The sequence below is a fragment of the Pectinophora gossypiella genome, chromosome 22 (genome assembly GCF_024362695.1).
Source record: "Pectinophora gossypiella chromosome 22, ilPecGoss1.1, whole genome shotgun sequence".
Classification (NCBI taxonomy): domain Eukaryota; kingdom Metazoa; phylum Arthropoda; class Insecta; order Lepidoptera; family Gelechiidae; genus Pectinophora; species Pectinophora gossypiella.
In genome coordinates, this window is record NC_065425.1 from 11,368,230 (window position 1) to 11,381,899 (window position 13,670).

At 37.6% G+C, this 13,670-nt stretch overlaps 1 protein-coding gene across 2 annotated transcripts; it reads left to right on the forward strand.

Annotated features, from left to right (window-relative positions):
- Window positions 1–3,005: 3,005 nt before the first annotated feature.
- LOC126376992 (uncharacterized protein K02A2.6-like) lies at window positions 3,006–7,398 on the forward strand. 2 transcript variants are annotated; one of them, XM_050024561.1, is made up of 2 exons: window positions 3,006–5,371; window positions 5,771–7,398. In XM_050024561.1, the coding sequence occupies exons 1-2, from the start codon at window positions 3,122–3,124 to the stop codon at window positions 7,223–7,225; spliced, it is 3,705 nt and encodes a 1,234-aa protein (XP_049880518.1). In that variant the 5' UTR covers window positions 3,006–3,121; the 3' UTR covers window positions 7,226–7,398. The 2 variants fall into 2 exon arrangements, with proteins under 2 accessions (XP_049880518.1, XP_049880519.1); XM_050024562.1 differs by having other exon boundaries at window positions 3,006–3,969; window positions 7,310–7,398.
- The last annotated feature ends 6,272 nt before the right edge of the window (window positions 7,399–13,670 follow it).

A 13,670-nucleotide genomic window follows, 5' to 3' on the forward strand; every position in this document is an offset into this window, starting at 1 on the left:
CCCCGGTGGGAAATAGGCGTGAGATTACGTATGTATGTAAAAAAAATGAAGGGGCTACATTATGTAGCAATAATGATAAAAACTTTATATTTCTCCCACCAGGTGTCGCTACTGTTGAGTGTTCTTAAATTTTGATAGTTTCCCATGATATTTGAGTACCTATTATTTAGGTTCTATTTTTTTTATTCTTTGCGCAACGTTTAACTGCAAAATCATGGAATAGAATAGAATAGCATTTATTGATCAATTAGTACACAATACATTAAAATTATATAATATAAGGTGTATTATAATGATACGTCAAGTTCTATTGTGTATTTCATCGTGGAAATATCACAACGCGTGCAATAAAATATAGTAAGTACTTAAAGACATTATATTATTATACAAAATCAAAATAGTATTATATTTTGTTCCCTAAAGTTTTTCCAACTGATGGCTGCTTTTCGTAGCTCATCACGAGAAATAACCTAACCTAACCTGTATTAGGCTGGTTTTCCCTTCACGGGTTGGAAGGTTAGACAGGCAGTCGCTTCTGTAAAAACCGGACCTGTCAAATCTTTAGGTTAGGTAAGCGGACCCTGTGAAAAACGGGATAATGCCTTTTGATGACTTTTCCGACGGAAATGTTCACTTGTTATCGACTCAGAATCATGACCTGCATCATCCCTCAAAGTTTTCGTTACGATGTCACTACGATCCTGTATTGTATAATAGAAGATCAAACGAACTTCTAAGTGAAGTTCGATCATTATTATATGAGTCGCTTCATTCGAAGATATAATATAAACCAATACAAGGTGCGATGTTGCCTGTAGGTTAAAGGGACTACCTTGTATTGATTTATATTATATCTGAAGAATGAAGCGACGAAATATAATACCCCTTACGCCTACAATACGCCTACGCCTAAATACGCCTTACGCGTACAGTATAATAACGCGTTTAGGATGCTGTTGGGGCTGCCGAGATATTGCAGTGCGTCCGGCATGTTTGCGCAGGCAAGTACAAACTTTCATGCCATCATTAGGAAAAAACTGCCTCTTCACTGCACCGGGTCCAGATCAGCTCCAACAGTCTCTTATACGTGGTGGCGGACAGAATTGACTGTCCCATTGTGAGGCATTGGATTGACATCCATGTCTCACACTAGGTTTTGTCATGTTAATTTAATATGTGCTTACTAACATAGTATAAGTCCCTTACTAACCATTATGGATGTGCAAATGTCCGAAATAAAGTTTTTATTATTATTATTAATACAGGGCGTTAGTTACATCGTAACGAAAACTTTGAGGGATGATTCAGGCCATGATTCTGAGTTGATATCAAGTGGAACTTTCTGCCGCAAAAGTATGAAATGGAAAATAATTTAAGAAAACACAAAAATTTTCATGAATTTTCCGACAGGAAATTACACTTAATATCAACTCAGAATCATGGTCTGAATCATCCCCCTCAGTATACGTTACGGTGTAACTAACACCCAGTATACACTATACAAAGTCCTGAGAAATATGAAATTGTGGTGACCCCGGAACTGTTCGCAAATCTGAAAGATGAGCGTAGTTGTGTTAAGCCTGTCCGGTGTTTAGACATTGAATAAGGAATAATAAGATAGATCATGGATGTACAGTCAGGAGCAATATAATGTACCCACTTTAGGACTCTGTCGCACTAACACATTTGACATTTAGTGAGACTTACAGTGCAATTTGTCAAAAAAGTTAATGTGACATGGTACCAAAGTGTATACATATTAATGCTCGTGACCGTACACAACACTGTAAAATGAATCGTAAAGTGAGTTTATGGTTTACGACTACATCCCAATTGGGGTACTCAGAGGTACATCCATTACCAGATGAACTAAGTACCCACACCTCACCGAGCTTTCTGTTAGACTAACGTGTACTTACTTACGAGAATGTTTCCAAAGTGGGAATATTCATTAGTTCTCTGCCTTACCAGTAAAAAGGGCAATATCAATATCATGTACCTACTTTAGAACCCTGTCGCACTATCTTATTTGTCATTAAATGGGACTTACGTTTTCATTTGTCAAAAAAGTTAATGAGACATGGTTTCAAAGTTTCTACGTATTAGTACTCGTGACCGCACGTGGATATTCGTGAAAAACCGGACCTGTCATAGGTTAGGTAAATGGACGCTGTGAAAAACGAAATAATTATAGGGAAATGATGATAGTAGGCGAATCTTTTATCATAATGATTATTTTACACCTACTACTCTTATTTCATTGTACGCCTGAAATAAAAAAAATAACTGTAGTAGTCCAACTGGTAGAACGCTCTCACTTTGAAGTCGCAGGTTCGAATCCCAGCATAGCCCTAAACTAATGATTTTATAAATGATTATCACGTGCTCAGCGGTTAAAGAAAACATCGTGAGGAAACCCACATTTCCGAGAATTGCATTTCGGAGATATGTGAGTCGCGTCTGTAAAAAACCGGACCTGTCAAATCTTCAGGTTAGGAAAATGGACCCTGTGAAAAACGGGATAATGCTGGAGATGATGATATTAAAAGTGACTCTTATCTTAATTACCGCTTTAGAACACATATATTAGGTATTATGGCTTTAGAATAGTATATACATAGATACAACTAAAATATTCTCAAATGTCCATCCAAATATTGTATGTTAAATTTTTCCAGAATTGTGATAAAAACACGCTACGCCGTAGCGCTGTAATGCCTACGAGAATACGTAGTGGCGTAGCAGGCGGGGCTACGCAGGGCGTAAACTGTGTTGCCATACTGGGGCGAAACACCCGAAAAAGCTTTTTCATTTTGGTTGTATTTTGGTGAATTATTTTTCAGGCGGTTTGTTTATTTTTGCTTTTTTGGATTATTGAATCTGGTTAGACCCTTAGAGAAAGCTCGGTGAGGTGTGGGTACTTAGTTCATCTTCCGATGCATGTACCTATGATGTGTATATCTGCGCGCGCGCCGACCGGCGCCCGCCAGTAATAAACTAGCTCGTGGTTATGACACATGTCGTTTGATTTCTAATCCTCGGAACACACACTACATACGAATCTATCAGTGGCGACGAGGCAATACCTACCCGCGCGCGAAATACGTACGTTAATGGTAAAATGAGTGCTATAATCGGATCGCTGGGATTATTCGACTATAAAAACCAAGAATGGTCTGTTTTCTACGGGAGATTAAAGCTATTTATCAAGCTAAATGACATCAAGGCCGACAAACAAAGTGCAGTATTGTTGACGAGTTTTTCTGACGACTCTTACCGATTAGTCAGTAATCTACTGCACCCAAAAAGAGTCGACGAGGCGACATTCGACGAGCTGGTGACAAAACTCAACAGTCATTTTACACCGAAGAGGTCTACGTTTGCAGATCGAAGCAGGTTTTACGAGGCGGTAAAATTTGATAACGAAAACGCAGAAGAATGGGCGGCAAGGTTACGTGGTTTGGCGGTGCACTGCGAGTTTGGGACGGAGCTGGAGGTGGTATTACGCGATCGGTTCGTTTTGGGTTTCAGATCAGGGCCTGAACGTGACCGACTTTGTGAACAGGATATTTCTTCATTAACCTTGGCAAAGGCGTTACAAATAGCTCAGCAGGCAGCCTGTGCGAGGCAAGCACGGGCTAGCGATTCCGTTCCGGCAGTCATCGTAAAGGAAGAGCCGTTATACAAGACGAATGCCAACCGCGCTGGACGCAGCGGGGGCGGCGGCGGTGCCGAGAGGCGCCGTGGCGATCAGAAATGTTGCACGGTATGCGGTCTTAAAAATCACGTGGCAGAAAAGTGTCGATTTAAGAACTATCGGTGTAACAAGTGCAATAATAAAGGCCATCTTAAAAAAGTGTGCGAATTAAAGGTGAATAATATTGAATCACAATCGGTACGCGACTCGCCTAGCCTGAATGAACCAGAAGACAATGAAGATTGCGAGGAATGCCAGCTGTTAAGCTCAAGGTGTGTGAACGGAGATCCTAATTTATTATCAGTATATATTTTTGACTGTAAATTTGATATGGAATTAGATTCTGGTTCGAGTACTAGCGTAGTTTCAGATAAGTTTCATGCTGAACATTTTTCTCGGTACCCTCTCGTTACAAATTGTAACGTGAAAATGTGCTTTTATAACGGTCATAAAATATCGCCTGTCGGTTACTTCACAGTGCCTGTTAATTATGGGAACTTGAAAAGAGATGTATCTTTTTATGTAATTAAAGACGGCGGAGCACCGCTTCTCGGGCGAGATTTTATGACTAAATTTGGCATCTCTTTTGTGATGAATAATAATAAAATAGGTACATCTAAAAATTCCGGGGAAATTGAACGCTTATTGTACAAATATCAGGACCTGTTTAGTGACGGATTAGGCTGTTATAAAGGGTTGGAGGTAAAACTGCAGTTAAAAGAAAATGTAACCCCTAAGTTTTGTAAAGCAAGGCCAATTCCTTTTGCAATTAAAAGTAAGGTAGAATCCGAATTAGACCGACTCGTGTCGAAAGGAATTTTAATACCAGTGAGTCACTCTGATTACGCTGCACCCATTGTACCCGTATTAAAACCGAACGGCAGTGTCCGAGTGTGCGCGGACTATTCAGTAGCGCTTAATAACGATATTATTGTTGATAAATATCCTTTACCGCGGATTGAGGAGGTATTTGTCAAACTCAGTGGAGGGCAACAATTTTCGAAGCTAGACTGCAGTCAGGCATACAATCAGTTGTTACTTTCGAAAGATTCACAGAAACTAACCACCATTAATACTACCAAGGGTTTGTTCATGTATACAAGGCTGGTGTTTGGCCTGGCGAGCGCCCCAGCCATATTTCAACGGGCGATTGAAAATCTTTTAGTGGGCATAGAGGGGGTGACAGTTTTTCTCGACGATGTATGCGTAACCGGCCCAAATAAAGAAGTACATCTTGAACGGCTCGAAAAAGTTTTTCAGCGATTTAAAAATGCAGGGTTAAAATTGGAAAAAAATAAGTGTGCTTTATTTCAAGATAGAATCACGTATTTAGGGCATGTTATAGACAAAAATGGTCTGCACAAGTGTTCGAGCAAAATAGAATCAATACAAAAAGCGCCGAAACCTACCAATGTGACGGAATTAAAACGGTTTTTAGGTATGGTCAATTACTACCGTAACTTTGTACCCAATGCGTCGTCCATAATGAATCCACTTCACGAGTTGCTTCGCGCCGGCGCCCGATGGGAGTGGACAGAGCGACAGCAGGCGGCGTTCGAACGAGCGAAGGACGAGCTGACTTCAGAGCGCGTGCTGGCACACTTTGACCCGAGCGCACAGCTGGTGCTCGCAGTGGACGCCAGCCCCGACGGGCTCGGCGCGGTCTTAAGTCAGGTAGGTACCGATGGTATGGAACGACCGCTAGCTTTCGCCTCCAGAACATTGTCTAGCAGTGAACGAAATTATAGCCAGCTGCAGAAGGAAGCGACAGCCATCATTTTTGGTGTCAAAAGATTTCACCAATACTTGTATGGTCGCCGGGATCCTTTCATTTTAAAAACAGATCACCGACCCTTGCTTGCTATATTCGGTAAAAAGAACGGAATCTCACCGATGACCGCCGGTCGCTTAGTTAGGTATGCATTTTTTTTGTCAGGTTATAATTATAAAATCATATATACAAGAGGAAGAGAAAATCAGGTAGCCGATTATTTTTCTCGCGCCGTGACATCGACGGATGTAGCTGAGCCGAAGGTAAATTATAATCATAGTCACAGTATCAATGCATTGCAGGTGACGTCACTGCCAATTACGTACGAACTTATTCGAGACGCAACGTCGTCAGATAACGAGTTAACTACCGTATGTAGGTATGTAAGAAACGGATGGCCAAGAAAAAATAAATGCCTAGATATTTTACCTTACTACTTATGTAGAAATGAAATCGAACTGGATAACGGATGTTTGCTACGAGGTCATCGTGTTATCATTCCACAGGTGTACAGAGGGAGGTTAATAACGGAACTACACAAGTCGCATCAAGGCATTGTGAGGACAAAAAGCGCAGCGCGCGCTCGCATGTGGTGGCCCGGAATAGATAAACAAATTGAACAAATGATAGCCGCGTGCAGTGTGTGCAGCGCGCTACGGAGCGCCCCGCCCCGCGCCCCGCCCGCCCCCTGGCCGCGTACTGCCGGCCCGTGGGAGCGAATTCACATTGACTACATGTCAATAAACCAGAGGTCGTACTTGGTGGTGGTAGATTCTTTTAGTAAATGGGTCGAATGCTTAGATATGGACGGTAATGTTACAACTAAACATTTAATAAAAAAATTAAAGGCTTTATTTTCTAGGTTCGGGTTACCAAGACTGATTGTATCTGACAATGATCGAAAAATTGCATCCCAAGAGTTTTTAGAGTATTGTAAAATCAATGGTATTAACTATTTGACTTCACCTATATATCATCCGAATAGTAATGGCCAAGCCGAAAATTCTGTTCGTAATTGCAAAAAAATGATAAAATCAATAATGACAAATAACTCATGTATCAGTAAAATTAACGAAAAATTACAAGATTATCTGTTTGAATATCGTAATACGCCTCATTGTTCAACCGGCGAATCACCAGCGAAGCTGATGCTAGGTCGTCAGTTGCGAAGTATTTTAGATATGATTAAACCACCTACTCGGGTCGATAATAAAAATAATTTAGAACATAGTGAAATGAAACAAAAAAGACAGTTTTTTGAGGGGCAGAATGTGTGGGTTAAATGCTTTGACAATAAAAAGGCAAGTTGGTATAAAGGAAAAATTGTTAATAAGCTCGGAAATAGATTATATGATGTACTATTACAAGATCAGACTGTAAAACTAAAACGACATGTAGACCAATTGTTAAGCCGTAGTACAGACAATGATCATTATGCTTGTTCAGAGCAGTATTTAGGGGGAGATATTTCTTCCGGCAACACATCGTCACCAACCACACATCATGATCGTAGCTTAGAAACAGATGTTAGAAATAATGAGCAAGTTGATGAGATGTGGCATGAGGCGGTGGGAGACGAAGTGTTGGAGGAGGAAGTGGAACCGAGCAGCACTGAGCAACCCCGCTCGGTCCCATTGGATGAGGTTGTAGAAGTCGGTCAACCCGATGACCTGCATCTAAATCCGGAATCATCTCTTCTTCCTCCACATCCTTACAATCTGAGACCTAGGACTAAAAATATTAATTATAAGTTTTAACATGGTTGTTTTAGTTATGTTTAAGCTAGATAATTCTTTAATAATAAGTTACTTAATTAATTAGTAATTATTTATTGTTAACAGGTTTTGTAACTAAGGAAGGAGGAATGATGTGTATATCTGCGCGCGCGCCGACCGGCGCCCGCCAGTAATAAACTAGCTCGTGGTTATGACACATGTCGTTTGATTTCTAATCCTCGGAACACACACTACATACGAATCTATCACTACCCCATTGCGATATAGCCGTGAGATTATGCTAAGTTGATGTTATCTAAATCTGAATGTTGAATGCTGCATGTACCTATAGTTAAATAATAATTATGAATGTGTATATTGTAACATTGTAGTGTAGGCTAATATTTAAAACAAAACCCCATTAACCAATTATCGAAAATGTTTTTGTTTAATCACAAAGTACCTTTTATTATACTTTAACATCGATATTTAGTTTTTTTTTAAAGAATTAGGACTAAACCTAGATCATTGACCATCCTTCGTAAATAGACAGGTAAAGAAATGTACTATTAATTTTAACCGCATTATTATAATTTTCATCTATGTGCAGCTCCTTGACTTTTTGTGCATTGAATAGGAAGGTTAACAAATGTTCCTTACCATTTGACGAGAACTACTCTGTAATAGTGTAAATTACATAAAAAATTACCATCTAGTTTAGATACAAACGCATCTAGAAAAAGCGTTATAGGTAAGTACTCAAATGAAATCAAATCGATTTATTTGCGAGAACACATAGAATACAAAAAAGGTGGTAAAATAATTCAAATATCTAACAATGTTGTGATGTGTTTGGCCTGCATGCAGGCGTACAAATATACATAAAATAATAATAAAGAAATGTTACATTGAAAAGAAAATTATTGAAAATTATACTTATTATTAAATAATTACAAAATTTTATTATTTTTTATGTTCAAAATATTCTTTCAAATTATAATGACATTTGTTCATAAGCCGTTTCGTTAGGTTAATTTTGAACTTGTTTCCAGTCAGTATTTTCAATACCCAAAACAGTTGGGTAACAAGCAAACGATTTCCCCAAAACCGGGTAGATTTCCCGTAAGGACCTCCCCTTTGGAGAAAAGTCAGTTGCCACCCCGCCGCGCCGCGGCAAACCCGTGCCGCAAAATCCACGGCCTAACACCAACCCAGTAATATTATTAATATATTTTACCAAAAACCTATAATCTGCCCCTCATAAAAAACCTTAAAAATTAAAAAGAATATTGAGTTATTCAATTTTTAATTGCATTCGCTGAGTTCAATTTTTAAAATCGATGTTACATTGCGGATTGATTTTTTCGTTCCTGATTTCGGCTGTTTTGTGGATTGTGATATTTCGTGTTTTTTTTTCTTAAAATCAAATTGTTGAGTGTAATTTATGTGGTATGAATTGTAAAAGGATGTGTTAGCTTTATCACACTATTTACAAAACCATAAAATTCTAAATTATTTAGACCGTATGAAGCTTACGTAAAATGCTTGACCAAACACAAAATTTCGACATAAATATGTCCACATAACGTTTCGCTAAGGTTTCACCATGCTTTTGCATTTATTTAAGTAGGTATTTGAGCAAAAAAGAGAACATAAATTAAGCTATAATATTGGTATATTTCACATTATACTTAAATAAATTGGATAACACACAGAAGAAGTGACAAAACGATGGGTACATCTTTTTATAGGAAGTTTTACAAAATCGTAATATTTTTATTCTAAAGATTTTCATGTAGATAGATAGATAGATAGATAATACGTTTATTTGGGACAACAGTACAAGTAGGTATGTAGGTATGTTTCGGTATTAGGTACATTTCTTTATTATAAACAAACATAAAATCCTGTTAAATTTATATACAATTTTACAATATGTTACTGATTCTAAATTAATCATTAAATTCTATATTTTTATTATTAAAACTCCGAAAAACCGCTATCCCAAATGACATGCCAAAATGGCGGGCGCGCGGGGAAACCGCTTTCGGCATTTTCTCCGCATATTATGTCGGTTCCGGTGTTCCTTTTTTGAAAAGATCGAAAAAGAAAACCGTATTCCTTCAATTTTATAATAAAGTTATTTAAAAGGAAATCCGTGTTATTTTCAGCCAGTGGTTGTTGTGTTAAAATCTTTTTTAGACTGATCTTTAATCAGTCACTATGAGCGTTTACGTAGGCGTTCCGCGTGGGCCGATATTTACGAGGAGTAACTACAATTGAATAATATTAATACTCCACGTCTATTGACATATTGTTTAGAGCGAAATTAATATTCTCATTGTGTATTACGTTTCGGTTCATTCATTGAAATAGAGTTGCTATTAATGGGAATACCTATCGTAAAGATAAGATTATTTGTAGTCGCGTTATTGTAGAATATTTGATGGGTTAATAATAGTCCAGATGGTAGAGCCTATTTTCCATACAAAAATAAAGGTAAGGTACCTTTTCAAAATCAAGAATATGTCTTAGCTCGTCAAATATAGGCTGTACTTATATGTTTTTACGTAGATCTAACATGAAAACAGACGAATAATTTTGAAAAAAGAAACTATTGGGATGGCATGAACATCAAGAAGGCTCTGAAACCGTACAGAAAACCGTTCAATAGTCGGTTCTAGCAACCGCGTGTTAATTTCGGATTGATATTTAAAGATAAAGGTTATGTGTATCAAAGGTCCTTCTCTTGCGTGGGTTGTAAGGTCAATGCCCCTGACATGGCTCGTGTAACTATGTATTATTCTTCTTATCGTGTGGGTTATGAGGTGAATTACCAACCTCATCAACCCTGCTGTCAGGGTTACTATTGAGCCGCCAAAGGCCCCTGACATGACTCATGTAACGACTACATACTTACATCAGTAAGTAGTAACCGGAACCAACAGCTTAACGTGCCTTGCGAAGCACGAATCATCTTACTGTCGAACAACCAGTGAAAAATCACAAAGTGATTTTTGTGAGATGTCCTCACCGGGATTCGAACCCGGGGCCTCCGGATCGTGAGACCAACGCTCAACCACTAGACCGTAGAGGTCGTTATTTACTGTGTATTTATAGTAACTAATTACTAGCCAATAATAATTATCATATATTTGGAGCATTGCACTCTATGGAAGTGAAACGTGGACTATGACACAAAGATACATAGAGAGGTTGGAAGCGTTTGAGATGTGGTGTTGGCGAAGGATGGAGGGTATAAGCTGGACTGAAATGGTGTCAAATAAAAAAGTGCTGGAAAGAGTTGAAGAAAAGAGAACCATATTGAAGACTATAGAGAACCGGAGAGAAAATATGATTGGCCACCTGATACGACACGATTCATTTATAACAAACATTATAAAAGGAAAAATTGAAGAGAAGAGAGAAAGGGGTAGACCTAGGATAACATTTATGAAACAAATAAAAGAGAAGGTGCAGGTCGTGTCGTATCGGGAGGTGAAGGTTTTGGCGGGAAGAAGAGAGGAATGGCGATTACTCCACCGACAAGAGCGCAGCTCTTAAATAGAGAGAGAATTACTAGCCTTCTTAAATTGCCTTCTAAAGCCAGGAATACAAAATCTAACACCGTATTCTAAGATGTCCACTCGACTCTTCCTCTGCTTGACATTTAGGTCCTCGAGAACTTTTCTCACTGGAGTCGAACAAATATTATATCATACTGCCAACATAATAATATGAAAATAACTGTGTCGACCTTATCATCCTGACTGACTTGTGTAGGTTGTAGATACTTCATAGTGAGTAATGGATGAAAATTTACCGGGTGAGAGCCTTCAGCGCTCCCCATTTGTCCGCCAAGTAGTTAATGCCATCTGCGGCAAATCTACAATAAGTCACGCCAAAAAAAAAGGATGAAAATTGTGTCGTGTACTAGGTCCAAGATAAATTATGAAATTCTAATTACTAAAGACAGATCTAAAACTAACGAAAAACATTTTCTTTTATCTATTTAACTTATTTATGAATTTTAATCAAGAAAAACGTAATGCGACATTTTGTCACGTTTTTCTATGACGTCACAGTGTGCTTTTTCAAATTAAATTCCATTGAAATTTCGTGTTTTGACGTTTAGTAAAAAGTAACTGATTTGACTAGTTGGAAACTAGCCAATTGATTTCGATTTCCATGAAAATATGACGATTTTCCTTTATTGTAAGTTAGGTACTACTACACTGCTGTTATTGTAATTATAAATTAGCATTATACATACGAGTAAGGTCAATGTGGGGAAGACCGGCATACTGTTCTAAAATTTGAGTTTGACTAAGTTTATTGAAGAAGATATCATTTGTAGATCAAGTTATATGATCGGATATGATAGATAATTTACTTGGCTATGTTTATAAGTCTAAATATAAGAGAAAGCGCCGTAATCTTTTGATATACAATCGTTTTTTTAAAACATGCCAAGTAGACGGTCTTCCAATGCAGTGTGAGGCAAGTCCGTCCACAAAAGAAAAAACGCATTATTAGTAAGAAATCGTAGGCCTAGACGTATGAAAATACTTTCAGGCGGTGAACCAGCAATGCCATTCTGATACGTACTTTACCGATTTATGAATAAGGCTTTCATTACACAGATAAATGATTATTTTGTAAAACAAGGCAAGACCGGCATATCTTTGGTGACAGTGGTTGTAAACATTTCGTCAAATTGTTTACCCGACTGCGGTGAAGCAAAGAGAGGGTTGTGCGCTATGTATGTATGTATGAAAATAAGTTTAGGCATGATCTAAACCTGACATTGCATACTTTAGTATGCGATTATTATAATAAATTTCAGTTCATTGATACGAATTCCTATGTTAGGAATTTTTATTTGACCAAAGGTAGATATTACTATCTATCTAACTTTTACAAAAGACAAATAGCGAAGTCGCTATCCTTTTTTTTTACATTAGAATCAGCCAATTCGTTGGCTTTTAACGCGTCTGCTCCTATTGAGCAGCCTATTTTTATTTCTGACATTTGTAATTTAAATTAAATTTAATGACAACAGAGAAAAACTTTGGCTGTAGTAAGTTAAATGAGGACATATTAAATATAAAATGCAATAAGAAAAATACAAATGTAATCAACCTGGTACACCAAAACATACAAGGAATATTGGGCAAGGAACTTGAAATTGAACTTTTTTTAAACAGTAATTGTGTTGATATTATGTGCGTAACTGAACATTGGCTAAAAAAACATGAGTTCGTTTGCTTCAATAATCACCAGGTTGCCAGCTCGTACAGCAGGGAGACGGCTATCCGTGGCGGTTCATTAATATTAGTACGTAATTGTTTAAAATATAAGGAACGAACGGATATTGTAAGTCTCTCAGTTGAGCGAACTGTTGAGCTAGCCTGTATTGAACTCAGCCGGCTTATTGTATTGAGCGTATACAGACCCCCCGCTTCATCTTATGATCTATTTGAGAAAGTTATTGATGAAGCTTTATGCAAATTATGTAATAAAAGCAAACATGTTATCGTCTGCGGTGATTTTAATATTGATATTCTGGAAAATTGCTCATTAAGTACTACATTCAAATCTTTATTTCTGTGTTATAATCTTGTAAATCTTTTTTCAGAACCAACCCGAATCACGTCACAGTCCGCGAAATGTATCGATAATATTTTTAGTAACTTAGAACCTTGTGATAAATTAATAATTAATAAATTAAAGTCAGATCACTGTGGTCAACAAATATCTTTCAACTTATTTGCTGACCGCTCACTGAAAAAGGATGTTACATGCAATCCCATATCAAGTAGTCGTTTAGAACAATTCAAAGATAATATGTCAAACAAATTACCAGAACTTCCTTACTGTGATGACCCAAATTTGTTATATAACTCCCTATTTAATCTAACAAAATCGGAATTTAATAAAGTATTTAAGGCAAAAACAATTAAGAAAGCAGACACACCAATTTTTAGTGACTGGGCGACGGTAGGAATTTATAAGAGTAGAAACAGGTTGTATGAACTTTACGAAGAAAGAACATACAATCATAGCGTAGCTTTTCACGACTATGTAAAACAGTATTCAAAAGTTTTCAAACGTGTTTGCGTTACCGCGAAGGCAATGTTTGTTAGCAGTAAAATTAAAGGTAGCTCAGATATTATTAAAATGACTTGGAAAGTTATTAATAGCGAAACTGGAAAAGTCAAAGCACGCGATCTCGAGTATCAATTACAAATTGACGGTAAACTACTCACAAATGATAAGCAAGTTGCTGAAGCTTTTGAAAAATTCTTTACTGACATTCCATTTTCGACTACCAAGGACTTGAAGTCATCTCCTGCACTCGCTCAATCACTTGTAAGGGAGCACATAGATACGTCCAAAGTAGATAAACTAACATTTACACACGTGAGTCCTAGGGACGTCTTAAGAGCTTTTAAATCTTTAGAAATCAAAAAGACTGCAGATCTTC

Coding starts and splice junctions, on each gene's coding strand:
- LOC126376992 (XM_050024561.1), top strand. CDS start 3,122: ATGAGTGCTATAATCGGATCGCTGGGATTATTCGACTATAAAAACCAA. Junction 5,372..5,770: donor TCGGCGCGGTCTTAAGTCAG/GTAGGTACCGAT, acceptor AATGCATTGCAG/GTGACGTCACTGCCAATTAC.